Here is a 26,552-nt window from a genome sequence, read left to right as displayed (position 1 = left end):
GGTGTTTCTACTTGCAGAGTGGTTGGCTGGAGTCTAAGACACCCAGATATTCTCTTTAGTCTTTGAGCTCCTTCACAGATTTAATTGCAATGACACAGAACTTCTTCTGTGATCCTCTTGCTACTTTGCTGAGGCAGGAAAGCAGATGCTTTTGGCTGCCCATGCTGCTGGCCTGCATGGCTCAAACAGCTGTTACAAACTCTTATTGGGTTGCCACCTGCTGGCACTGCATTTAACTGCTTCCTACTGGGGGTAGCAAAGAGGACACCTACAAAAGGGGATCAAGAAAGCCTGAAGTGAAAGTGCCTGATAACTTTTCTTGTAGTGCCTGATAACTTCAAGTGTTTTAGAAGTCCTTCAACCAATTGTCTGCACCGGCTTAGCAGACTTTGCATTAAATGGAAGAATGCTGTGTTGTACAGGGAGCCTGTGCCTAGCATCTTTTCTAATTTGAAATGGTTTCTTACCGTCATCACCCAATGGGCCACATGAAACAAAACAATAATTAGCTTCTGCAAAGCCTGCATTTAGTCTGACTTGAATCAAATAAGTCACATTACAGCTGATGTTTCAATGCCATATTGACTAAGCCAAAATTCCATCTCTGGGGTTTGTATTCCCTAGAAATAGTTCAGATGTTAAGCTAGTATAGTTTAAGCAAGGGCCATTCTGCTTTTGATGATCCTGTAAGGCAAAAACCAGAGTATGTTTGTGTTCCTTTTCCACTTTAGGGGTGGTAAATCCCAATGTGCAAACTGAAAGGTGTATATAAGCCTATCTGCATCATTGCCAAGAAGCAGCGGTCCAGGCCCGATTTATCCATTCAATATGATTTGAGAGAAGCTCAAAGCTCATGGGCTCAGGTGAGCTAGCTGAGTTTTTTGCCTTGTTGTTAGGCTCATGGAAGTGAATGTTTAGTTGATTGTGGTGGGTTGACTCTGGCTGGATGCCAGGTGCCCACCATGCTGCTCTGTCACTGCTCTCCTCAACTATACAGGGGGAAAAATATATCAAAAGGCTCTTGGATCAAGGTAAAGACAGGGAGATCACTCACCAATTATTGTCACAGACAAAGCACACTTGACTTAGGGAAATTAATTTATTACCAATCAAATCAAAGTATAGTAATGAGAAATAAAGACCAAATCAAAACGCCTTCTTCCCAGGCTCAACTTCACTCCCAATTTCTCTACCTCCTCCCTCTGAGTGGTGTAGGGGGATGGGGATTGTGGTCATTTCATCACATGTTGTCTCTGCTGCTCCTTCATCCTTACACTCTTCCTCTGTTTCAGCAGTGGGGTCCCCCCATGGGAGAGAGCCCTCCAGGAACTGCTCCAGCGTGGGTCCTTTCCACAGGTCTATCTTGGAGCTGGCTGACATTGGCTCTATCAGACGTAGGGGAAGCTTCTGGCAGCTTCTCACAGAAGCCACCCCTGTAGCCCCCCGGCTAAGCCAAGCAAACCCACTACATCTATTCTGAAACTTGTAGGAAGAATAACTAAGTGGTAGGAGTTGGATTACTAAGAGGAAGTTGAAACACAAGACTATCAGCTATCAGTTCCTTTGAATTAAATCCATTAGCATTAAATACTAAATATTTTGTTCAGCTTAACCTGAATGTCTGATCATGTGATCACTTTACTTCTAGCAGGATGTAATGTGATGAACAGATGTTGCATATTATGATAATGAGTAGCCATTACACAGCTGTGAGTTTTGTATCTGGGTAAGGGTGAGACCTGAGCTACTGCTCACTGGGTTGGGGGGCAATGGGCATATGCTTCAGAGTTTGCAGTGTCTTTGCATATCACCAAGCCAAAAAGCCAGGATCTTTCCTCTCCTAACTTCTTGCTGCCGTGCCAAGGGGGTGACAGGAGAGGTGACTAAATTTCGTTTTTACCATAGCAGTCTATACAAAAGATGGACTAGCTGTTGTTCCTCTAAGTCCTTCCTGGGATTTCATGGCCCACAGCTACAGCAGTGCTGCTCCTAGAGCACGGTGACTGCTTGTCATCCCCATGTGTCCTTCCTCTCCTTTCTAGGGACCCAACAGCATGGTCCTGAACAACAGTCACTCCAAACTGGTTAGCACCTTGAACAGGGAACACTGTTTCCACTCCTGATGCTCAGTTTTACCACAGGGTGGCATCATTGTTGTCTTGCAGACCCCGGTGGCACGTGGAAGTGGCACACGGCATCTGTGAGGGTTGCAGGTTGGCCCTTACAGAGTCCTTGCTGGCCAGCACATGAGCTCGCATGGGCACTCTGCAGCTCTGTGCTGCTTTGAAAGGCACAGTGGAGGTACCCTTTGTGCACTGAACTTACTCATCTGTGCCTCACAGATATTTCCTGTCACATCTGCCAACCTCACTAGGAGCCAACGTGCACCGGTGTTGCTACATGCGTTTGTGTGCGATGTGGGTTGTGGTCAGCACTGCAGAAAGTACAACTAGACTGCTCTCTGCAGGTCCTCCTTTCACACATCTATGGAAGGGGCGAGGAAGGAGGCCTAAAATGGTTGCCCCAGAGTGAAGGGAGAGAAGAGAATGAGATCTTCGGCATGACTAGCCTGGAGATGACTGGGCTTCTGTGGGCTAGAAGTGAGACAAGCACTGCCTTTCATAATTGTCTTTCAGGGTTATGTCTACAGATTTAGCCCACAAACTGGAGATTTGGGCCAGTCAGCAGTGCTGAGGGCTGGATCGTGGCAGGGTGACCACAATGAAACAAGTCATGACCATGCCCAGTAGACGTGCAAAGGCTATTCATATTATAGTGTGGCCTTGAATTAATCTTGAATAAGAGGTATTTGAGCAGAGTGCTTCATGTGCTTTCAGGGTTAACAACTGTAAGGATCAAACTGAAAATATTTGTTGGGTTGCTTAGGGAGTGGAAGTCACCTAATGCAACAAGCCATTTGGATTTCTAATTGGAAACAATAAAAATTTAACTCAGAGCTGCAAAGCACTTCATGGGTACAAAGAACAAACCAATGGTCTGTTAGTATTTATGGCTGTACCCTGCTTCTGTAGTGGGACTGCAGTCAACTGATCTGCCTTTCTCTGGTGGTTATAATAAACCAGGAGATAGACCCAAGTAATGGCTGTAGCAACTATATAATAATATACGCTCATCCCATGGTATAGAAGTGAGGTGTTTGACATTCTGCTGGAACTTACCAGTGTACACACAGCCCTGGGCTCTGAAGCCTATTGCTGCAGGAGGGCCCTTGGCTTTGTAGTTTAGCTGATGCTAATGGTGGAGGGGACTGTGGTTATAGCCCACAGGGCCCTTGGTAAAGCCAGTCTGCCACTGATATCCTTTTGTTGCAGCTAGTCAGGATTGAACCTCTTTTTTTTTTTTTTTTTTTTCTTGCACTATCACAGCATTTCACCAGTCGGTTTTCTGACGAGCCAGTTGCCCCCATGCATCCCATGAAAAGACCATCCTCAAATTCACAGTAAAAGGAGAGCAGGTCCCATTTACACACTCAACAGTAATGGCTCTAGGGCTTGTTTCTCTGGAGTCTGAGGTCACAAGAAACATTCATATTTCCTTGTGGCTTGCAAGTAGCTGCCATTTGGCTCTAGCTCTGTGGTGACCAACAACTGCTCAGAATTGAGTCTTAAATGGAAACCTGCTTTATCTGGTGTCTGAGCCCCTACTGTCCTTGCTCAGTTTGAGTGTTTACATAGCTGGTATTGGATAGCCCTTATGAGAACTCATTGGATCAGAAGTGTAGTTGGCAGCACCTTCAGACAAGACCAGGAGTTTCTTCTGATCTGGTTTTTGATCCAAACTTTGGGATACTAGTCCTGATGTTCTGGTATGGTTCTTATTCTCCTGTTCAATTATACTGTGGTTCACAAAGTTCTACAGGCTGGGAATTAAATCTAATGAGGAAGAAAAAAATAATCTGTGAGCAGTGTGTAATAACGTTTTATTTTACATTGGGAATGTTTCCTAATGAACAGAACCTGCATAATCTGAAGATAAAATAGCATCAGAATCAGCACTGGGGAGTTTTTGGTGTCAGATTCCAGGCCAATAGCTCCCAAATCATCACCTAGTACTCCCCCGTGATGTTAATCAATGACCTAGATTTCAGCAAGCTGCAGATGTTCAAAAGAAAAAAAGACTACGACTATTTTTTTTCCCCAAAAAGGTCAGCACCAAAGCACTGATACTCATTGTCTCCCTGCTGGATGAGATGTTTCTCTCCAGTGGGTCTGTTCAGGGACATTAATGGAGTAGGAGGATGCCCCGTGCTTGTCTCTTGATGGTCACACTGTAGACAAGGAAGAGAATTTCTGCCTGAAGCCATCTCTCACTTGTCAGCATAACTCTGGTATACATGGAGGGAACAGGGGAAGAGCTGCAGAAGTTCAGATCAGAGTTTCAGTACTTGAAATAGAGCTGTTTAGAAGGCAGAGCATCTTACAGCGTTTCCATACTGTAACCTTTGCTTTAAAGATAAAACATACACGTAGCTCTATGTAGGTTCTCAGAAGGTATTTAAAATTCCTGGATACATCAATAGCTGATAGGGACAGGGATTTGCATGTCAGCATGTATTTGGAACCTGCTTCCTTTCCGTGCTTTCAGTGCTCAAGGGTGCCTTGTACTAGAAACAAACAGGGAATTGCTGGCTGCTGCATGCAAGACCAGCTTTTCAAAGCCTGGTAGTAATTCTGGGAGAAGAAGAATCAGATTTGGTTTAGTTTAGGATAGAGTTTGCAGTGTGGGCTCTGGTTGCTGAAGAAGGAGGACTGAAGATGTCAGTGCTGATCTTGTATGTTATAATGTGTTTTATTGTTTTTCCATTCTGCCTGACTGCGATGAGTCTGGGTCGTTCTAAACTGCAGCTATGCAAACAAAAAATCTCAGTTCGTTGATGTTTAAACAATGGTCTTTCAGTGTGCCCGGGTATTCTAATTTGCTGAGACTTTGAGGAGATAAGTGGAGTTTTTTATGTAGCTAAATGAGTATTCATTGCTGTATCTACCTTTAAATTTCAACATAGATGCAAAGTAATGATCATCAATAGTTTATTATAGATAAATGATATGCGTGCCTGAAGAACAGTAGCAAAATAGCTAAGCAGTAGGTGCAGCCATGAAAAGTTACCATTTATTACTGTTCTCTGTGAATTTTTAGGATAAAACAGATTGGAACCATCCCCTGAAAACAAAAAAACACCAGCACAAAAGCACTTTTCCCCAACTCTGCTCTTCTTTCCTGGAGAGCATAAAAACCTTTGAGCTGCCTCTCTCCCTCAGCTGTTACTGCTGGTAGAAGGAGGTGAGCAAGCTGAATGACAATTACTCCTACTATGTAGCTGACAGCTCAAAGCTTCTACACAACAGCTGAGCTCAGCCAGAATCCACACTCTAAATACTGATTACTCATCTCCTGCCAAAAGACAGGTTTCCTTAGAGCCTTATAGCTACCCTGGGAATTTTCCAGCACCCATGCTCTGCTGCCAGAGGCCAGATGTGTTGGTACAAACACAGGCTGTGCCAGAGTGTGGGCCTTCTACCAGTAAGGGGGTTGTGCTCCAAAAACATTGTGGGCCTGAATCAAGACTACCTATGGGCAATGTGTTGGTGTGCACGGACCTGACAAATGCTTGTAATATTAAAGTTCAAAGTGAGACCGAGATAGGCTATGAGAACTCCAGGTTGGTGTGATTTGCCCTCTTGTGACCTCTAGTCTTTATCCCGTGTCATGCTGAATGTCAGAGCTCAAAAGCTCTTAATGTCTCCTAAGGCCACTGAAGGCATCTTTTTGTCTTCTATTTAAAATGCTAGATTTGTAGATCACATGCATTCGCTATTTGATAATGAGAAGGTATTTGCCTAGGACATTTATACTGGCTAATCCTGTAGCCTCTGTTGGGCTTGGTCTGGGATGACATTGGGTGTACTGCATGGAAGTCTCTTGTGGAAAATACTTCTGAAATGATCTGTTGTGATTTCTAAGTTTGTAAGATGGGCTGTTTGGGTATCTTTCACAAATGCTGCCCCAGTGTTACCTGACTTCACTATCACGGCCTTTAGAGTGACAGAGAGGATCTATGTTTGAAAGGAAATATCTTGCATTTTCAGCTTGAATGTGACATGGTCCCCCATGATGACTTTGATGGGATTTTTCCTTTCCATCATTTAATATTCCATCAGGAAAGTCCTTCAGACCAATGTTACATTCAACATACATTTTGAGAAGCTGGCATTCATGTATTCAGTTAGAACAACTGCATGAAATTAAAATATCAAGTAGTTATTAAATTTTTGGTCATGAGTCTCCTAACTACTATGATGCAGCCCATGGACAACCTCAGAGAAAGCAGACATGTGGATTTCTTGTGGTTTCATTTGTCATGACCTTGGGTGAGACTTGCAGACTATATATCATACATAATTTGGTCAGCAAAAATGTACTGACAACCTCTGTGAGGTTCTGTATGTCCCCCAGGGTACAGGCAATGTAAGTGGCAGACATTTCCATGGCTGTTTGCAAACCTTGCAAATTGCTGTTAAGGGAAAACTCTGCCATTGAACTGCCACTAGGCTCTGGCTTGTGGAACTCACTGGGGCTGGCAGGATTTACCTAAGATATCATGGGGTGTGTACTGGGTGGGGGTGCTTCATTTTCTACTATCAGGGAATTTGTTTTCAGCTGGGAAAGATTTACTGATTGTGGTGATTTGCTTGTAGCAGAGAGGGGATGGAGCCAGAAGAAATCTAGTGCAAAAGGTATTTTTCTTTTGGATGACTGTTGTGTGTTTTAATGCTTTCTCATATCTGGATGTGTTGGAAATGTCTTGAGTGAGTTCATCGGATAACTCATTATGATCTGCATCATTTCCAGATATTTACAAAGGGCTTATTAGTGCAGGAAACAGCCTTTTCACTTCCAACCTGCTTCCTGTTTATCCCTCAGAGGATGTAAACGCTTCTTTCTCACAAATTTTAGCAGGAGCTTATTTGAAGCCAGAGTCCTCTGCTGAGACTGAGGGCATTTGTCAACGGTGTGGGGCTGCAGCAGAAATGCACTGACAGCATAGCCTCTGGGGTCTGGAGGAGTGAGAGGTCTCACCCAAAAGATACTGGGTGCTGTGGGGTACAGGTGAGGACTACCTCATTGGCTGGCTGCTGGAGGTGGCCTTGGATCCCAGCTTTTGCTTCCACCCTCTCCTCATTCCTCAGAGTGAAAACTTTGTCCCTGCTGCTCCCTGGGGTTTCCAGTGATTCAGGCTGTAGAAGGGTCCAGCCCTCTGGCTTCAAGGTCTGAACAGCCTCTGCAGATGGTTAGAAGGCTTGGAGTAGTGAAACTATGCTATGGAGGTGTTCCTCCACCCTTCTCTCCCCAGCAGCTGAGCTGACTTTGGCTCACTAGCATCGGTATTTAAAAGACTTTGAGATGTGTGTGGTCTCTGTAAAAATAAATCTCCAAAGGAAACAAATGTTATGTGGTGAGTGTCTGCCAAGTTCCTGTTGCTTATTACCTCATAGTATTATGTAGGAGAGACTTAACTCTATAGTCTGATATAGAATAATTCTTCAATGAACTGTCAGCTCATTTGAAGATTCAGGTGTAAAGCCTGTTGCTCTATAGAGTCAAGACTGAGCCATTGGCTTTATGGGCTTTCAGTTCTGAGTGCCTTGACACATTTAGCAGCACCCTGAAATAGTAATTTGTCATTTGTTTTTGGTGTATAAGTTCACATTAAGCAAATCTTTGAAAGAAGCAATCAGGGATGGCATTTTCAAAGCAGTCCAGAAGAACAGAGATTAAAATAAGGAATATAATTAAATGTGCTTCTAAATAGACTGACTTGAAAATGTTGATCCAAGACTTCCTTCAAAGCAGTGATCACTTCATTTAGATTTTTCCAGAATTCTCATCTGTGGTGCAGCCAGAGCTCAGCTACTTATCACCCTAATTTAAATCTTGATCAGAGAACATGCTGTGCTATCAGATGCAATTTTTTATAGAAGTCAGGATGACATATAGCAAAGCAACTGGACATTGACATAGGGACAATTTAAGACTGCAGCTCCTAGTAATGCTAGAAACTGGATTTTCTAGGTGTATGTGAAGAAGTTGGCACAAAGCAATCACACCTTTTACCTGCAGTCAGTCCCTTTCCAAAGTATCACAGTTGCTCAGCAATGTCAACAAGCACATCTTTATACACGTTTAGATACACAGGCGAAAGTCTAAATGTTAGCTTCCTGGAGGAAAGATGATTCACCTGATTTAAAGCAGATAATTTAATCTGAAGAGCTAAATTTATCTTTCCTTTTTAGCTAGATGAAACTATTGATGGGAAGAAGAATTTTCTTTCCAATTCTCAATCACTCATACTGCCTAAAATGGTTTAGATTATAGTGTCCCAGGGGGTGAGTCTCTTCTGATGTAAATAGGTTTTGACTAGCATTAACTCCTTAAGGCCAGCAAAGAAGCTCTTGTGCCTGACCAACAGAAATGAAGTCAGAAGCAGGCCCTTGCATTCATCAAGAAGGAGATGTTTATTTCTATGCCTTTTTGCGTAGCCCAGCCAATGTCTGCAGTATGAGGTGAACCTGTTCTCATTTGAAAAGAAGCAAATACGGTGAGAATCCACTGAGAGCATGTGAAATCAGTCTGGCTCTAGGGCTCTTTACCTCTGATGATGCTCTGGCTGCTGAGATCCTTCTTGTCTCGTGGCAGGTTTAAAGGAGGACAAGTGTACTGAAGGTGATTTGGGCACCTTTTAGGAATAATTTGAGATTTTACTCAAGATGAACATTACCATCATTGGCTATAGAAATCTTATCTGTCAATCAGGAACAAATACCAGGTCTCTTGCTGGAGTAATTCTGCTTTTAAAAGGAAGTGCCCACACTCCAGAAAGCTTCTGGCAGTGTCCTGAGCAGACATGTACATGACGTATAGATATGCTTCATCTTCTCACTAGCATGTATGGTCTTAGATGTGCAAAGAAGTCAAGAGCCATCTGTTCATGCTGTTTGAGACCTTTTGGTGTCCTCAGAACTCTCCATATAAATCAAACTTGGGAGATGAGTGAATTGTACAATTCCACTGATTGCATGGGTTTACATCATCCTGCTAGGTTACCCTGGGGTAGTATCCAGGTCCTTAGACATCATCCCAGTCTGCCTCTTTTCTCTCAAAGTTATGTGCACCACTGAAGACCACTGAAGGTTTCCTTTTCTCTATTCTTGCTGTTACTGTACTTGGCACATGCATAATGATTTGTATCTTTGCACATTTTTAAAGTATGAATAAATTTATATTTACAACAGCATTGTGGTATAGAAAAGAACTGTTAATCCTGGACAGATTAAGCACATGTTGATGAATGCCCACATATTATCTAATTTGGAATGGGATCTATTGGGAAGGAGAAGGCTTAAAGTCCCATCTAACTCTTGCATCTGCATACAGAGACCTACTGAAATATGCCCTGGATAGCGCAGACCCTGCTTTTTCTGTGGTCCTCTCAAGTGCTAGTTCCTGAGGAAGGAGAGCAGAGCTGTGGTCTCCTCTGTAGTGATTCCACCAAACACAGAAGGGAGCAGACAATAGCTTTAGCGGAGGATGGATGGGAGCCTTTGAGTAAAAGGATGGTTTCAGGGAATAAGAAACTTTACAAATGTCATGTGTGAAAGTTGCTGGCAAACAAAGATGAGCTTTGAGTGCATTTATCAGTGTTGCCTGCACTATTATGTACAGGACAGACAAAGCTGGAATATATACTAACTTTTTCTGTGTAAATGTGATAGTGCTGTGATGTGCCAAAATCACAAAATCTGATGTTTTCATTCAAAACAGACACAGCGTTGTTAGGGCAGATTTCCTTCTACAAATGGGAAGACCCTCCCATTTCCAAATCTCGTTCTTTTCTAAAATAAAGATAGGATCAGCATCAGAGGGATTAGGAGCAGGGTTAATGGTACTGCTCTTCTAACTGCAGGAGAGAAATCTTCATCCAGAAAGCAGGTGAAAGATTTTGCTGTTGAAGTGAAAGAGCCCAATCCAATTTTGTAACAGCTGAGTCCTCCTGCAATGGAATCAGAAAATAAACTTCTCTTAGTTTGGGATATGAGCCAGGTTGAATCTGTTGGGTTAAGCTTGTGTTGAATGACTCCATCCTGAACCCCTTGGGGATCTGAATGAACTGGGATTCAGAGCTCTGGCTTTGGCTTGTGTCCAATGTTAACGGAGGAAAATTATTCAGGGGCGCTGCATGCAGAACCACCAAGTAAATTCTCCCTTTCTGCTTGCCAGTGTAAACCATGAATGCTGTGTAGAACCAGTACAGGAGAAGGACTGTGCCCAGTTCCACTGGCCAACTTTTTTCTTCATTGCTTCCCTAACTCATGGGAGGCTTGTGCCAGCATTGTAGCACACTGTAGGATTGCAGCCATGACCTCCTTGTACTGGTAATCCTATAATTTCGCTGCATCAGTCCGATTATGCTCCTTTTTTTTTTTTTTTTTTTTTTTTTTTCCCCCCCTCAGTGTGGCTAGATGCTTTCTTGGTGAGGCTAGAGCCAAGGGGAAAATTGTATCCTTCAGAACATCACCCCAAAACTTACCCCTTTAAACTTTTTGTTTACCATAACATATCCAGAGCTGGAATGAACACACCCTTTTTTTCTCAAATACAGAAAAGACTGCAAGCAGACGACTGATGATGAGAGTAAAAACCACTGAGGCAAAGTTACCGTGAAGGGATGGAATAAGGCACTAGGACCTAGGAGGCGTCTCATCCACCCTGGCAGGAATTTCTTGCTTGGAGCTCAGACAACAAAGGCAGAGTGAGCCTGGTTTTCTTTCTCTCAGCATCTCCACCCTGCGCGCTGAAAACCGGTGAGTAGAGCTTTTCTGAGTGACTTGCATGCAGAAAAGTAACAGATGTCAGATAGAAAGGAGGAATCTTTCTCTTAGTACCTTACAGCATCTGCAGTTCATTTTGAAATCAAACCCCCCTGCATCCTCTGATTCATTCCCGAAGTTGCTTGGATGTTTCATTGTTCACTGCATGACACCAGACTGAATCTACCCCAACTGTGATCGGGAGAAAATGTTCCCAACTTGGGGTTTCTGTGGAGATCGCCTGCATTGTCATCTTCTGCTTTATTGCAGACTGGAGACAATGATTTTTCTTGCACGGGTCACGTTGACATTGTAAAATACAGGGCAGGAGCTTCGTTCTGGCAAATGTAAGGGGTGGGGAAGAGAGAGCAACAGCTTTTCCTAGATTTATACCTGGCTGCCAAGTGCTGGTGTAGATCCCTTCTGCCTCGTGTTAACATGCAAGCAACATACATGGATTGCATGTTCCTGATTGTACTGGGGGAGTGGAAGGGTCTTTCTGTTGCAGGGTTGGGGGTTCCTCCTTCTTTTGTGTTGGGGTTTGGTGGGGGAGGAAGGTTGTTCTTGAGCATAAACTAGAGATGATGCAGAAATTTCTGCTTGCTGGGTGTCAGCTCAAGTCTCAGCTTTTCTGTAGTATTCACTTGCGCTGGGAGCCCCCCATGCTCAGAACAATGAAAGGTGAGCTAGCAGGGGCGGCGTGTCCCTTGGGCAGGGGCACTTTCAGCAATTAAATCACTTAAGGCTGGAAGGGAGGTGGAAATAGAGCCTTCATTTTCTCCTCCTCATTAAACGGGAGCAGAAACGCAATTCAGAGGAGGCTCAGGCTGAAAAGAGCTTATCGAAGCCTCGTTTCAATGACAGATTTTTCTTTCCAGTCATTTCTTCTTAGAGATGTAGGCTGGTCCTGGGAATTGATTGATGGGCTAGGAGGGGGCTGCGGAGAGGGGGAAGGGTGGGCTGGATCTCAGTGCTAACCCTTATTGAACAGGCTGTCACAAAGAAACTGCTCATTCCCCTGTGACCATTCTTTCATAAATGCCAGTTTATTCTAATGTTAAACATTCAGATGCTCTGGTTCCTTCCGTGATTCGACAGATTGAAGGGCTGACTTACTGGGATCTCCTTGTTTTCTGTTGCCAAAGGAAACCTCACAGGCTCAGAGGTTTAATTCATTGCCAACTGCTGTTTGGATGAGTTTTTTGGGGCTAAGTTGTGATTGCCATGTATCCCTTTGGCCCCAAGTCCCAATTTACTGCACTTTGAAAACTCCCAGGTGCAGGAGCAGACAGCTCTCTAGAAACGTGTTCCCTGCCCCCAGTAGTTGGATCTCTTTCAAAATGCGAGGACCCTCCTACCCTCAGTCTCCAGAATCGATACAAATCTGGGTCAGGGGAGGGAGCGCTTCCCAAATGCATCTGTCCTGCTCCAGACACAGCTCTTGCATTAGTGTCGCTTTTCTCTCTGGATTGTGGCTCTGCTTGGCTCTAACCTGTCCCTTTGCAATTCTTCTCTCCCCATCTCCTTCCTGCTCAGCTTCAGATCTTTAGGGTTCACCAAACTATGGAACTTGATTTTGGACACTTTGACGAAAGAGACAAGGCGTCCAGAAACATGAGAGGCTCACGTATGAATGGGTTGCCCAGCCCCACTCACAGTGCTCACTGTAGCTTCTACAGAACCAGGACCTTACAGGCACTGAGTAACGAGAAGAAAGCCAAGAAGGTACGTTTCTATCGCAACGGGGACCGCTACTTCAAGGGGATTGTATATGCCGTGTCCTCTGACCGCTTCCGAAGTTTTGATGCTCTCCTGGCTGACCTGACCCGGTCCCTGTCTGACAACATTAATCTGCCTCAGGGAGTCCGTTACATTTACACCATCGATGGATCACGGAAGATTGGGAGCATGGATGAGCTGGAGGAAGGTAATTAGCATTGCTGTCTGGTGCAGTGAGGAGGCGGGGTGGGAAGGGGGCTGCACCACTTGGGTCTGCTGCTCAGGTCACGTTTCCTGGTGCATGGGGATGCTTCTGCCTCTCAGCGCCAAACCCGCCCGTTTGCCTTCCCCCCAGATAGGTGCAGGAAAGGGTGGCAGTGCAGAGGCCGCCCCCCCCAGGGGTGTCCCCCAGCTCGCTTGGGTGCGGATGTGGAGCTAGAGGGGTGTGTCTTACTCTTAGCTAGACATGGCTGTGTCCATCACTGGGGGAGGGAGGGGGGCTGTCTGAGGGTGTCCCCACACTGCCCGGGCTGTCCCAGATGGGTGCAGGGGATGACTGAAGAGTGATGTGGGTTTCCCACGGGGGTGGGTGGGTATGAATGGAAAAGTGAAGGGTGCTGGGGGATTAATGTAGTGTGTGTAATGGGGGTGAGAGGGATTTACACACTCTGTGTATGGGGGTGTTTTGAGGGGTTTGTGCACAATATGTGTGTAGAGGGGTGTGGTCAGGTCTGTGCAGGGATTAGAGTGTATGTGGAGTGGGGTGTTGCATGTGGATGCAGTGTATGTATGGTGGATGTGCCAAAGGTGGGGTGTTAGGGGTTTTCGTAGTGTTTGGGGAGTGTGTGGAGAGGTGTGCTGGAAGTTCACACAGTGTGTTTAGAGGGGGGAGTTAATGAACAATGTGTGTGTTTGGAGAAGGGTGTTTTAGGCAGGTTGCACTTGGTGAAATTTGGGGGTTTTATACATGTGTGTGTGTAAGGTGTAAGGAGGGTTAGCTGCACAGAAGGTGTTGGGATTCCTTGAGGGTGTTCATACAGAGGGTGTGCGTTGGGGTTTGTGCTCAGGGAGTGTGTGTAAGGGGGAGTGCTGGGGGGGGTCTTGCATAGCGATGTGTGTGGAGAGGGCGTTGAGAGTTCATGTGCACCGTCTGAATATGGTTCATGCAGGGTCTGGATGGAAGGGAGGTGTATTGAGATGTTCAGATGGGGGGGTGTAAGGGGGTGTATTTGGGGAGTGTTTCTGCAGGGACTGTGTGTGGCAGGGTGGGTTGCTGTGGTAGGTCTGTGGGGGAGTGTGGGAAGGCATCCCTTGTGTGGCAGATCTGAGTGTGCAGGGGATGCTCAGGGCAGGCCTGAGTATATCCCTGTATTTAGAGAGGGTGTTGGTGTGTCTGGTCCTCTGAGTGTCACTTGGACTGTGGGATGAAGGATGAGTCAAAAAATCAGTCCTTCTGTCCAGAGGGGGTGGCCCAGAGACAGGGTTGCTCCCGTGGAGCTCAGCTGCCAGCTTTATCTGTGCCTGGGGAGCTCCCTCTGCAGCAGTGAGCTGCCTCCATGGGTGCTGCCTTTCTTTTCATCCTGTCAGGACCCCCAGGATGAAATTGCTACAATGCCAGTCCTGCCTCCTTGCCCAAGGTGGGGCCATGGGCAAGCTCTGCTGGTGGTGCAGCTGAAGTGGGGTGCACAGAGGACACCCACAGCCATCCTGCTTTCCTCTTCCCTGAGCAATTCAGATATTCCATTCTTTGTTTGGACCTGGAATATCCCAATTACTCTGTTGCAAGAGGGGAGTTGCTCTTTCCTGTTCCTTGATGTTTTCCTCCAAGCAGATGACCTGACTGATTTGGCAACTATAGAAAATCCACAAGGCCTTCTGCCTTTAATAAAAGACAATAGATGTGAGTGTATGAGCCACAGAACTGCAGGGGCAGCCTCAGCAGTGAGTCATTGTGTGACCTTGACTAAAGCATCTCTCCCTAGGATTCCTTATCTGTCATTTCCCCAAAATACTTTGTGGGGACAAGCACACAGAATAAGTATTGGTTTCCATAGAGGCGTTTTACTGGGAAGAAATTGCTGCCTCTCAGAGAGATGATGCAGTCCTTGTGGAGTTATTCTCAGCCCAGTTACAGCTGTCGAATAGAGGTGTGGCCTCCCTTAATTTTAGAGGTTCTGCCATGTTTCATTCTGATCTCTTAATATGGCCACAGGCTTTCTCTAATGGCAGCCCTCAGTCCTGCTTGTCCTAGGTTTTATGTAAATCTTCAGGAATAACTCCACAGGATAAAATGCAGTTCTTAATTCTCTTTTTATACTCTTCCTCCTTTTATACTTTTCCTGCTTTTTGTCAGCAAAGTTAAGAAACCTTTAGTTGTTCTATATGCTTTACACTGGGTTTTTGCTGCAGGTAAGAAGGTACCTAGTTCCTGAAAATGTTTTTTACCGGTTAAGGTACAGGCAGGAGATGTTGACATTTGGGTTCTGGCTTTGTTCTGCCAAAATGGTATCTGGAAACAGCACTGAAGAAGTGGCACCAAAAAATAGGAGTGGCTGTGTGGCTGTGTCCTCAGCAGAGCATCAGCTAGAAAAAAACGATCTAGGCAGAGTGAAAACAAAGGAATCCAGTGTTTGGAAATGCAAAACTAGATCCGCATCCTGTTATTGACAGTTTAATGATAACAATATTCCCATATTTCTAGGGGTGACCTGTGTATTTGTTGTAAAAAAGCAATGTGGGAAAGACATTACTTTTGATTTATAATACCATGGTTGTAACCACCTTTGTGGTAAAGTATGTTATTAGATTGGGTGTTTGTATAACTGTGTACTAGGTACATGCATGGAAAAACAACTTCAGAGTAATTGTGCTGTGACACACAAGAACAGTACATACACAAACTGTATATGTTTGCCATATACTGATTGTATTCCTCCTTTATATAAGTTGGTTTAATGCAGTACAGCATCCTATTACTGCACTGTTACAGCTGATCCTGACAACAGGTAAATTGCTGACATCTCCCACTTGCATACTCTCTTGGCTGAGTCAGGAGTGGATATTGGGCCCAAGTGCTGCTATCTATGATGGTTGTTTTAGTCAATAAATTAATCTTTTGGAAAAGAGCACCAGGTGATCTTTATTCCCTTTCATATTATAATTGCTTCTAGTGACCAAGGCTTTAGGAATATATGAAGCTGTCTTTATAGATTATTGGTGAGCCATTGTTGTAAGTTAATTCTGTGCCTTGTGCTGTGAGAAAACTTGAATATGAAGGGTACTACCTAAAAAATCATGTACCATCTTTTCCAGCCTTGCTCAAGCTAATAGTAGAGCAGCTCACATTGTCATTCCAGTTTCTACTAAAATCTAGTTGCCTTTGACATCTGGACAGGCTGGCTTTTCCTTGGTTCATTTTGAGCCTGGGTGTTCTTGTAGACCTATTGTGATGAGATGGCAAATTTTCCCTGCCTCAGCTCCGCTTGCTGTTTTTCTTTGAATGGAGGACTGGATAAAGGTGGAAGCTGATGTTACACATTGACTTCAGCAGCAAAGATAGCTTAAGAAATGCTGTTCTTGGCTACATGTTGCAAACTCAGGTTGCAACTTGCTGTCCCCATTGTCTCACAAATGACCTCTTTGTGGGACAAAAGATTTTTTTAGTCCACTCCATAATTTTGCTTCTTTCCCACGTTGCCCCACTAGGATTCTTGGCATAATGAAAGTGACCGTGAGGTGCAACTTGAGAGTAAGAGAAAGGCACAAGACACAATCCTGGCTGCTGAAGCCATTGCAGCTCCGAGTTAACCTCAGTACTGGTGGAGGCTGGTTTGTTTCCTCTGGAGGGAGGGACTGACACTTCCCCAGAAGCCACATTCCCCACTTGTAAAGATTAGACATTTGTCACAATGTATTTAGAGTCACTGACCAAATGGGGCATCCTACTAGCATACACTATCTAAACATGCAAGAAGAGAGTGCAAGGCAGTATTTAAATGTGTAAGAGAGCTCCTGCCCAGGGAGATTATGGTCTGAAGAAGGTGTTAGTTCTGATGAAGAACTGAGATGCAGAAAAGAAGTCTAGCTTGTTTGTCCAGAGTCTATAGGTGAGACAAAGATTGAAGTCAGAACTCTGAGCTTTCTTGTTCAAGTGCTTGTTCAGTTCCCTTGCTGAGCCTTTTCCTGGGTCTAGTTAGTGGTTTGGTGGTACTTGCATCTTTCAGGTTTTTTATTATAAGTGGACTTTGGACCTGCTTCTAGTCAGCAGCTGATTTCATGTGAATTAAGTGACCTTTGCCAGGTATGGTCAGGGTCAGAAGTACAAGTGGAAATAAACCCATCAAATACAAATATAGCATGGATTAGACATGGTCAGTAAAGGCAGAAATGCAGATATAGATTGAAACTAGAACTTGAGAGACTCAACATTTAGTTGAAGCTGTAGAGCTGATACAGAGAAATGATTACTTGTTTTGAGATTTATTTACTTATTTACTTATAGAAAACTGCCTAGCAACTTATTTACTTACTTATAGCAAGTTATAGTACTTTTTAAAATATTGCTAAGAATCCTGCTTGCCCAGGCTGTTCTGTGGAATTTTACCAAAGACTACTGTGTTCATCAAAACAAAGCAGTTCACTGTGAAAATCTACCAAGGATTACAATGTTCAGCAAAATATTGTACTTTTAGCCTTGAGTCACAGGTGGCTCTAACTAGTTGGAATTTTGCTAATGAGTAAAGATAGCCATATAGGAATGGTAGAAGTTCTATTGGTCCTCTTAGATAAGAAAGAAAGTAAACCATCTGAAAAACACTCTTGTTATTCAAGAAATTGGCCAAGAGAATCTGCACATGCTCCGGGGAAAAAACAAAGTGAGAAAGACTACGAGCCTTCCTCCCAAAGACCCCCGAAGACGACTACCAGGAGGCAATGTGCAGGTGCAAAAATGACATAAACAGTTGATATCAGCATCATTTCTAACTAACCCAGCCTTACTCATGCATATGTATGTTTGTGTTATGTAACCCAATGAATATGGATATCCACACTCTGTAAGTTTTTGGTAAAATGTGTGGTGGGGGTGCAAACTTTGTGGAGAAATCCCCTTGCACCCCAGACGGAGTAAACATACCTGCTTTATAACTCTATTCGAGTTGTAGAGTCTTTTTTTCTGCGAATCAGAGCTCCTCCCTTCTGAGCTCCTGGAATGCTCAGGCTGTTAGGCAGGGCACAGCCCCCCTTGCTTTGTGGTCGGAGGGCCCATCGAAGGGTGGATTTATGCCCTTGTCCTGTGCTGGGCTACTTGTCTGAAATTTATTCTTGCCTCAGATTAAACACTAGAAAAAGCTGAATAGGATTTTGTTTTTCTCAGTGGGGTTTCATTGTAAATGTTCTTGGGCTGTGTGAGATATTCCAAAATGTGTTTCCAAGCTTTTTGTATCCTGTCATGCCCTGGGGAATCTTTTCCAAAGTCTTGTCCAGGAGTGTTTAAAGAAATCATAGGAGAGACTCCACCCTGGAGCTGTACAGAGCCTGGTGTGTACTGGGACGGAGGGGTTTATAGGAAGTATATTGAAAATCTCCACCCAGTGTGTGCGTGTTCTAGTTTGCCTGGAAAACTGAAATTCATATCGTCCAATACTGGAGCTCTTGGTAACCTGTGGCATTGTTTTCTATGGCTGTTGTCCTAACAGCCTGGCTAATTACATCCTATATTACAAAACTTATCCTTGGGGTTCTGTTTTATTTGCTTGCTCATCCTGTCTGTCAAACTAGGACTGGTGTGATCCCATAAATTCTTTACGAGCATCGTGTGGTTTTGAAGGCGATTTGGTACTCACACATTTCTTGCACTTTTTCAACAGAACAAGAGGTGCTTCTCTCTCTTGGGGGAGTCACCTGTGTAAGAGCCACAGAAAGGAAGCTCTTCCAGAGAGTTCATCTTGCCATGATGGACTAGGTTTTGAGGCAGAGGAAGATTGTTTTTACTGCATAAAGTAGCAGGAAGTTCATGCATTTGAAACTTTAACACCATATATAATGAACTCTGCAAGGTGTTAAGTCCACTTAATTCCTGTTGAAGTAATAGTAAATCCCATGGAACATGAAAGCTGGTCACAGTAGCATGATCTCAACTTTGTGACAGCAGAGCTAACAACCAAAATAATTGACTGCAGCCCACAGAGACCGTTTTTGGAATAACTGTTAGCAGTTACACTTTCAAAATGGCCCCAATCCAGCTTTCCCAATTCTTCTTGCAAGACTTCTGCCCACAGTTCATTATACTTGAAAACTTACTGGTGCACACTGACAAAGGGTAACTTTTTCTGAAAGCTCAGTCTGCCTTTTTTAGTATTGTCATAAGGAGCTGCTGTTAGAGGGTTGAAGGATTAGCGTTCATCTTGAGCTTAAGAGTTTCACTATGAAACCTCTAAGGCAAACTTTGTCTTTGCTGAGATCATCCCTTCTTTAGGAGCTGAATAATTGCCTTGTGCTTCTATCAAATTGGTAGCATAGTAATGTGTAATGCACTTGTAGCCAGAGTAGTTCAGTGTGATACAAGCCATGGCCTTAAATGGCAAATATGCTCATTGTAACTTAAGGTCAAAGGTCTACAGTCAGTCCATCTATTGCTAAGAGCAGGAGAGAAACAATAAATAAATGCCTTGGCTGGTTTGGTGGAACGATAGAAATTGTGACACCTCTGGAGCACACTGGCATGATGACAAGTGCGCATCATCCTGCAGGGTTTTGGCTTCACAGTGCAGAAGGGGCATCTTGCACTGACCTGGCACTGCACTAAAATGCTGTCATTAGCACCATTGCTGTCGTGCCCATAGTGTGGTGTTCAGCAACAGATTGGATCTTCTCAGGATGATGCTTCTCACTCTTAGAAAAGCTTCCCACCCCCAATGCATGAGTGTTTCTCATTGGGGCTCCCATTTGGTGTTTTGTTTGGAAGTAATGACATGGCTGTTCATCATATTTTCTCATGGCTTACAGTTGGGTTACTGCACATGTACACAGCTGCTTGCTGTCTAAAGACGTGTTCCTGAAAATATTTGTGCACAGATTTTTATGCTTTGGGCTGGGGAGTAATATACTTCTTGGAGTTGTTTCTTTTGCTTTTGACAGAATCTCATAACCATTTCCTCCCCTTTTGCTGTGCATGTCTTCTGCAACCATTCTTTGTCTATCCGTTATATTTTTTTGATTGGCATAGTTGTACACCTTGACTTCTCATTACAGGCTTAGCTTAGATAGATGTAGCAGAGAAACCAAGACACCACTCCTCTTTCTATGGTAGCACTATTCCCCATATGATGCTTTTTTGTGATCTTCTGGCCACAGTACTCATATTCAAAGCTGGAAAGGTCACAGGTCTTCAGACCATGCTTGCCCAATACTGCTACCACCTCATGGTAAGGTCTGGGTAAAACTCAGCTGTGAGAAATGAAATAACACATGTTCCTAGGTGGCGAAGGGTAAAGGGGTGTGCCTCACTGAGGAACTTGAATGATAATTTTCCTATTATTTGAGGGCCATAAGCTGAGTTTGGGAAGGCATCAGTTGAAGTTATTTAAAAATTAAGTTAAAGCTTCAGGTTACATCTTTAGGTCATAGAAGAAGGAGAGAAAAGCTCCTCTTCCCTGCAGCTATACTGCTGTAACTGCAGAAATGATGCTGAGAAGAGCTGCTATCCTGTACTGCTATTCTGAAGTGTCACTCCAAGCAAATTTCTGTCCAGTTTTAGAATTCAATAAAATATTTGCTAGGATTTGGGTTAAATGAAACAAAGTGAGAAAGGGCAGATTACATTTTCCACTTGTGCCTGTGAGCATAATTTCAAAGGCCAGTGTATATATATGCACAACTACCTAATACCACTTTTGTGGAAACAAAGCCTAGAAGAGTATTGCCTTCATTCAGTGTTGCCCTCAGTGTACACTGTTGTAAATACACTAGACGGCTATCGTGTGCAGTGAAGAATTTCAGATGATTCAGCTGGAACTAAGAGTAATAGTGTTCTACCAAACAGACCAATAATCTCTTCTGCTTACTTTAAAACATGGAACTTATTAATGGAAAATATGCTCCAACACCTCACATGTTTATAGAACACAGTGCAAATATATACTTTCTTTCATTGTGGCAACTTCTATACCAAAGTATTACATAAACACAGATGAAAGTCAAGCCTTGCAACACTTCAGTTGCAGATACTGCTACTTCTGTTTTTCAGGTAGGGAAGTTGAGGTGCAGGTGAGGTCAGGAACTTCCACAGGGAGGCCTGGGACAGGGATGAGAACAGTATTCAAATCACTTATTCTTAGTGTTGGATTTAAACGTAGAAATCCCCTTTCTCAAAGGATAACGCTACAGTTCTGTTGAGCACGCTTATAAAGGCTCTGCCACCCAGGGATTATGGGCTTGGGAGGGCTCTGTTTTTTAGGAGGGCTAATTCCCTGTGAGCATTTCAAACTCCCCTTGCTGCACTTCACACTCATTTGTGGGCCCCCTCCACACCAGGTGTTGCTTGGCTGAAGCAGATGAATAAACCACAACTTATCACTTATTAATCAGAGAGATTTAAAGTATTCAGTGCTTCTGGAAAGCAATCAGTATCTCCAATGGGAATTCTTTAGAATGTATGGTACTCTGTGGGGTATCTTTATGATTCTGTTGAGTCATATTAAAGAATTGTGAGGAATTATGGAGCTTCAGCTATGGATACTACATGGTCAGTTTACTGAGGGGTTTTGCTGACAGCATTCATGCCTCAAATATAGATTTTTATTATTTGCTCAAGCCAACAGAACCTCCTTGTAGGATTATTGTGTTAGTTTAGGGTACAGTTGTTGATCAAACGGTCAACTGACTCTGTTCATCATGAACCTTGTTACCTCTCTTCTCCCTTCTGTATTTCTGTTCCATTTTGAGTGGGGAAAAAAGAATATCTGCTTCTTGTTGATAAATTATTTTGGTCATTTTATGCAACTGGGGAGATGGAGAAAAACTGCAGTGATGTAAGCACCATGAATACACATCACTTTCTGGCAAACTGGGTACAAAGTCGAGGTTAAAGAAAAAGTTAGCGTCCTGCATCTTTTCTATAGCTACTTGTGACATCAAACAGCAGTAAATATAAATACAACACAGACTGTTGTTTTAAGTCTATTAGATTATTTTGTACCTGTTAGTGGTCTCACCATATGTTCTATAGAGGGATCATCTCGGTGCGTCTATCAAAAATGCAATTTAGTCAGCAGAAGGATGACTATATGAATACTATACTGGATATGTTACATGCCCGGACCATAAAATTCTGTGGAAATTAGTGGGCTGTTTGGAAATTGGTATTTACACTTTTGTCAACTGGATGTGAAATCCTGCCCTAGAGATCTGTAACGGAAAGCCAGACTCCGATGCTGGGTAGGCTTCTCAAAGATGTCCAGGCCCTAGAGTTTGCGGTAGGGAACAGATAAGGAAAAGCCGCCAGTCTGTTTATATGAAGAAGGATTTTTTTCTTGCTCAAAATAGTTAAGTCTGTATTTTGATTTCAGACCTATCATAATATTTGAAGAACTTCATTCTGTAAGATCACCCCAATAAGACACTGAAAGAAACTCCATAAGGTACCCATGTTATGCCTTCAGTTCCTATTAAAATTTTATCTAATGCTGAGACAAAAGCTTCTTCCTCTAGCAATGACTGACTTTTTTTTTCAGTGCATCCTCAAGTGCTCAGCATCCTGAGTCATTTCAGACTAGACAGCTACATTCCCTTAGGGATACTGTTTTACATTCTCATCTAGTAATAACTCTTCTAGCATCCATCAGATTTGCAGGCCCAAAAGAAGATCCTACAAATACTTTAAGTTGCTTTTAAAACCTTAGATAGGATCCTGTAAATTACAGACAAGGCTTGAAACTAATTTTGGATAAGAGAGGGAAAGGCTTTTTTTGTGAATTACTAACAAGACTATGTAACACTTCTCTACCATGTCTAAATTTGGATTTAATTTATTTTTATTTGGTACCAGCCATATAAATGCAAGCAGTGGTATTTGGTGTAGTGTTTTATCTCAGCTGCCACTAGGTCTGACCTCTAATAAACCAGTGACACTATAATGAAGTTTATTTGTTATGCCTGGTAGATTTATCAAAGCTGCTTTTGGTAGAAACTATTCAGTACCGCATTTTCATTATTTTTCCAGGCATGACACAAAAGGTACTTTGGATGAATGTTGATGTCCTCGTGGCAGGGGATGACTGACTGACATAGTAGCTAGGTCTGTAAAGATGCAGAAGAAGCTTCCAAATTTACAAAATATTTTAGGTGATTAAATGAGTTTGGTGTTTAGGAGCTTTTAGACAGCTTAGCTGCATCTTCAGGTACCTAAATACCTTTATAACGCTCAACCTTTTTTAACTCCTGATTCATGTGACTGAATGGTGGTATGTATTTGCTGATGAAAGCTATGGCTGACTTGCTTACTTCGGGGAAATATTAGTCATATTTTAAATAAGCATAAATCTAAAATTAAAATAAGACAAAATGTCTTAATAACAAGCTGTCATGGAAGTGCTAATGAAAACAATTATTATTTACATGATTAATGGGGGGAAATGTATAGTGTCTGGTTTTCAGCAGCCTTATGGTAATAGCTGTTAGAATTAGACTGGTGTTCATTTCTTTCAAAAGGGGAGAGTTATGTCTGCTCATCTGACAACTTCTTCAAGAAGGTGGAATACACCAAGAATGTCAATCCCAACTGGTCTGTCAATGTGAAGACATCTGCCAACCAGAAAGCACCTCAGTCTCTGGCCAGCAGCAACAGTGCCCAGGCAAAGGAGAACAAAGATTTTGTGCGTCCCAAGCTGGTAACCATCATCCGCAGTGGGGTGAAGCCCCGGAAGGCAGTACGTGTGCTCTTGAACAAGAAGACTGCTCATTCGTTTGAGCAAGTTCTCACCGATATCACTGAAGCTATAAAACTGGAGACGGGAGTGGTCAAAAAGCTGTATACCTTGGATGGGAAACAGGTAGGCGATTTTTACAGATGTTATGTCTTTTCTTTCTCTTATCTTGAGGCTTTGCTGACTCAGAACAGTTTTTGAAGCCTAAAATTAACCTGAGATGATCACTGCCATCTGTTCTCTTAGAAGTTGGACTTCTCATGCCAGTGGTTAAGTTACTAAATTTTCACTGATATTAATATCAAGTAAAGAATGTAGCCAACCGTCTGAGTGAAACAGATGCTCCATCCTGCACGCCAGCGTGCAGTGCGTGTCTTCCAGACTAGCTAAATAAATAACATGGGGAGTTCGGCTCACAGCCACCAGTTGATCTGGCTCTGAAGTAATTGCAAGAACTCTTGAGATTTGGATTCACTAAGTGAAAATGTGTTGCTTGACTTTCCTTGCCCTCATATGAAGACTTGCTAAGATAAAGTGATTGATCCAAGCATGCTCTTCTGGCTAGCTCAGTAACTATCAGGCAGAGCATGGAACTGTGTTGCATTTTCTTGACAAAATGCATGATGAGATAACATGCAGAAGGATTTGGGTCAAAAATATTTAGTGGGTCATCATAATGTGCTTCATGTCTACATTTTCCTGGAACTGAAGGAAACATCTGTCTCTTGTTAGCAGCTACGCAGCAATAAAGCATTTCATATTGCTGTATCGATGAAAACCCTTAAAGGAATGTGGAGGGTAACCCTGGGGACTGGGAAGAGCTAGATTCTTCAAAGGCAATTCTAAGCTTGATTTAACAGTTCTATGTCTTCTGTAACTGAGGGATGATCTTATTTTTGTCATTATTTTTCTTGCTCCAGATTCTGGAGTGAGGTAGCACAGCTCTTGTGTGGGGGTTGGATGCTGGATATTCTAGGTATTGATGCTTATTGCTTTAAATTAACACTTTTTCCTATCTCTGGAGAAAATTATTCAAATACTGGCTCTTGAAATAACATGCCAAACCTAGGCAATTCATCTAGCTAACATGGAGATTTTACATATGAAAATGTTCATCCTTCTAACCCCAAACATAGGCTCATAAAGTGTCCTGCACAGTCCGGGTGCAGTGTCTGGCAGCTGAAAGTAGCACTCTAACCTGCCTGATATTCTTGCTTTGTCCCAACCTCGGTATCCTGCACATTAGTTAGTACCTGCTTCAAGCATCAGATACACCCAAATCTCAACTGCCTGTCAAAGCTTTTCTTTCCACTTGTCTCAACCCAGCACTTTCTTTTCATAAGATGTGTAGTTTATACATGAGTGGGTGACTTTCTAGTTAGACTGTCCATAGATATAGTAGCATGCTGTACATAAGCAGTGACAGGGAGTGATGTACTGGAAACCTTGGAAGTGGCTGAGGGAAGAGAAAGGAGAAAGTCAAGTGATCTGTCCTGACTGAGGAAATCGTGCATGGGCACAGGACCATGTGTTTTGAATCACAGCAGCTTTATAAAGGGTTTAATGATGGATCTGGCCTGAAAGCAGTTGCCTACTCATGCTGTCAGGGTCCTGCTGCTCTCAGTTGTGAATGAGGATCTTAATCTGAACCTGTAAATTGCCTCAGTTCTTTGAGAACAGACAGCATTTTGGAGGTGAGCTGTTGCTTTGGATGAAATGCAGAAATAGGGATGCCCCGTGAGCTTCCATCAAACTGTTCTCTTCATCTTTTAGCTAGTTACAGGAGTAAGTGGTGTTTTCACTTCTAACTAGAGAGCAAGACTAAATCAGCCCATAAATCGAACTGAGCTTGTGGCCTCGTGACTGGACAAGCCTGTGAAATTGTGTTAATTCTCAAGTGGTGATTTGGGAAATGCTGCTTACTCTCCAGTTACAGATCATCTAGAGTAGTGCTGCTGTTGGGTAGACTGCAATCTGTTGCTGGAGTGGCTGCCTTGCATGGAGCTACAGCTGAGCAAGGGGCACAAAAATCTATGTAATTTAGCAATTTCTACCACAAACTGTTGTCCATATCAGAGACCACACCATACATGACTCCTCTTGAATCAAAAAATAAAAGGCCTTGTTTTCGTGTCAGGCTCTGATAGCTGTATAGTCACTGGTGCCTTTATTCAGCACTGTTTTGACTGGGGCAAGCCGACAACTTCACCATTAGTTTTTGTTGCAGAAATGTGATTTCAGTAAATTTAGTCTGAGTAAAGATATCACATTTAACTTGTTTTGCTGGCTTTATAATTCACCATTTTATGAACTGTGATATTTCATTGTGTGTTAGATAAACCACAGGGAGTTTTACTGTATGCGAATGTACATGCATATTGCAATTATTGAAAAGAGTGAGATTTTGTGATTTGACAGTAATGGAATGTTTGATATTTGTTTGCAGCATCAGTCACTGAAGCTTCCTGGAGTCACCAAGGCTTTGTTTTTATTGGAAGGCTTCCTTCAGTGTTTGTATTTTAAATCTAAGTTTATTTGAAATTTTCCACCTATGTGTGTTCTTAGTGTTGAAGCTAGAGCTAGAAGTGGTGTGGGTACAGTGTTTGCTGTTAGGGTTTCCAGGACATAGTGCTCCATAAAATCAGATGTCCTATCATGATATTAGAAATTCTTGCATGTCTGATTCTGCCGTTGGAAAGAGATTCTTGAATGCCTAATTCTGACAAACAGTACTTTATTTTCAGGAGAAAATATTCATGCAAAGGCGCAAGCTGCTCAAAGCTGAAATACTGACAAGAATCCTGACAGTCTGTCTCTTTGAGTGTCATCGGAGGCACATTACCCCCTCTGTTGTGAAATGATAAAATTTACAAAAGGAACGTACAAAGGATAATCATCCTTCCTCAGTCCATGAGCTGTAACTTAATGAGGGGATATGATTATTTTATTTATAGGCATTTCCATGGTGCTCATCAGTAGAGTAATCAAGATGCTTTAGAAGTACAGACAGTAGTGGCAATGATAG

At 43.0% G+C, this 26,552-nt stretch overlaps 1 protein-coding gene across 2 annotated transcripts in view; it reads left to right on the top strand.

The window, feature by feature from the left end:
* The first annotated feature begins 10,791 nt into the window (after nt 1-10,791).
* The window catches only part of DCX (doublecortin), a 74,785-nt gene continuing 59,024 nt past the window's right edge, over nt 10,792-26,552 (top strand). For both annotated transcript variants that reach the window (XM_074915122.1, XM_074915121.1), the window contains exons 1-3: nt 10,792-10,880; nt 12,423-12,813; nt 23,313-23,653. In XM_074915122.1, coding sequence (XP_074771223.1) covers nt 12,450-12,813; nt 23,313-23,653 — 705 coding nt within the window. In that variant the 5' untranslated portion in view covers nt 10,792-10,880; nt 12,423-12,449. The remainder of the gene's footprint in view (nt 10,881-12,422; nt 12,814-23,312; nt 23,654-26,552) is intronic.

The sequence above is a fragment of the Athene noctua genome, chromosome 11 (genome assembly GCF_965140245.1).
Source record: "Athene noctua chromosome 11, bAthNoc1.hap1.1, whole genome shotgun sequence".
Classification (NCBI taxonomy): Eukaryota; Metazoa; Chordata; class Aves; order Strigiformes; family Strigidae; genus Athene; species Athene noctua.
This window is presented reverse-complemented; position numbering and strand designations above follow the sequence as displayed.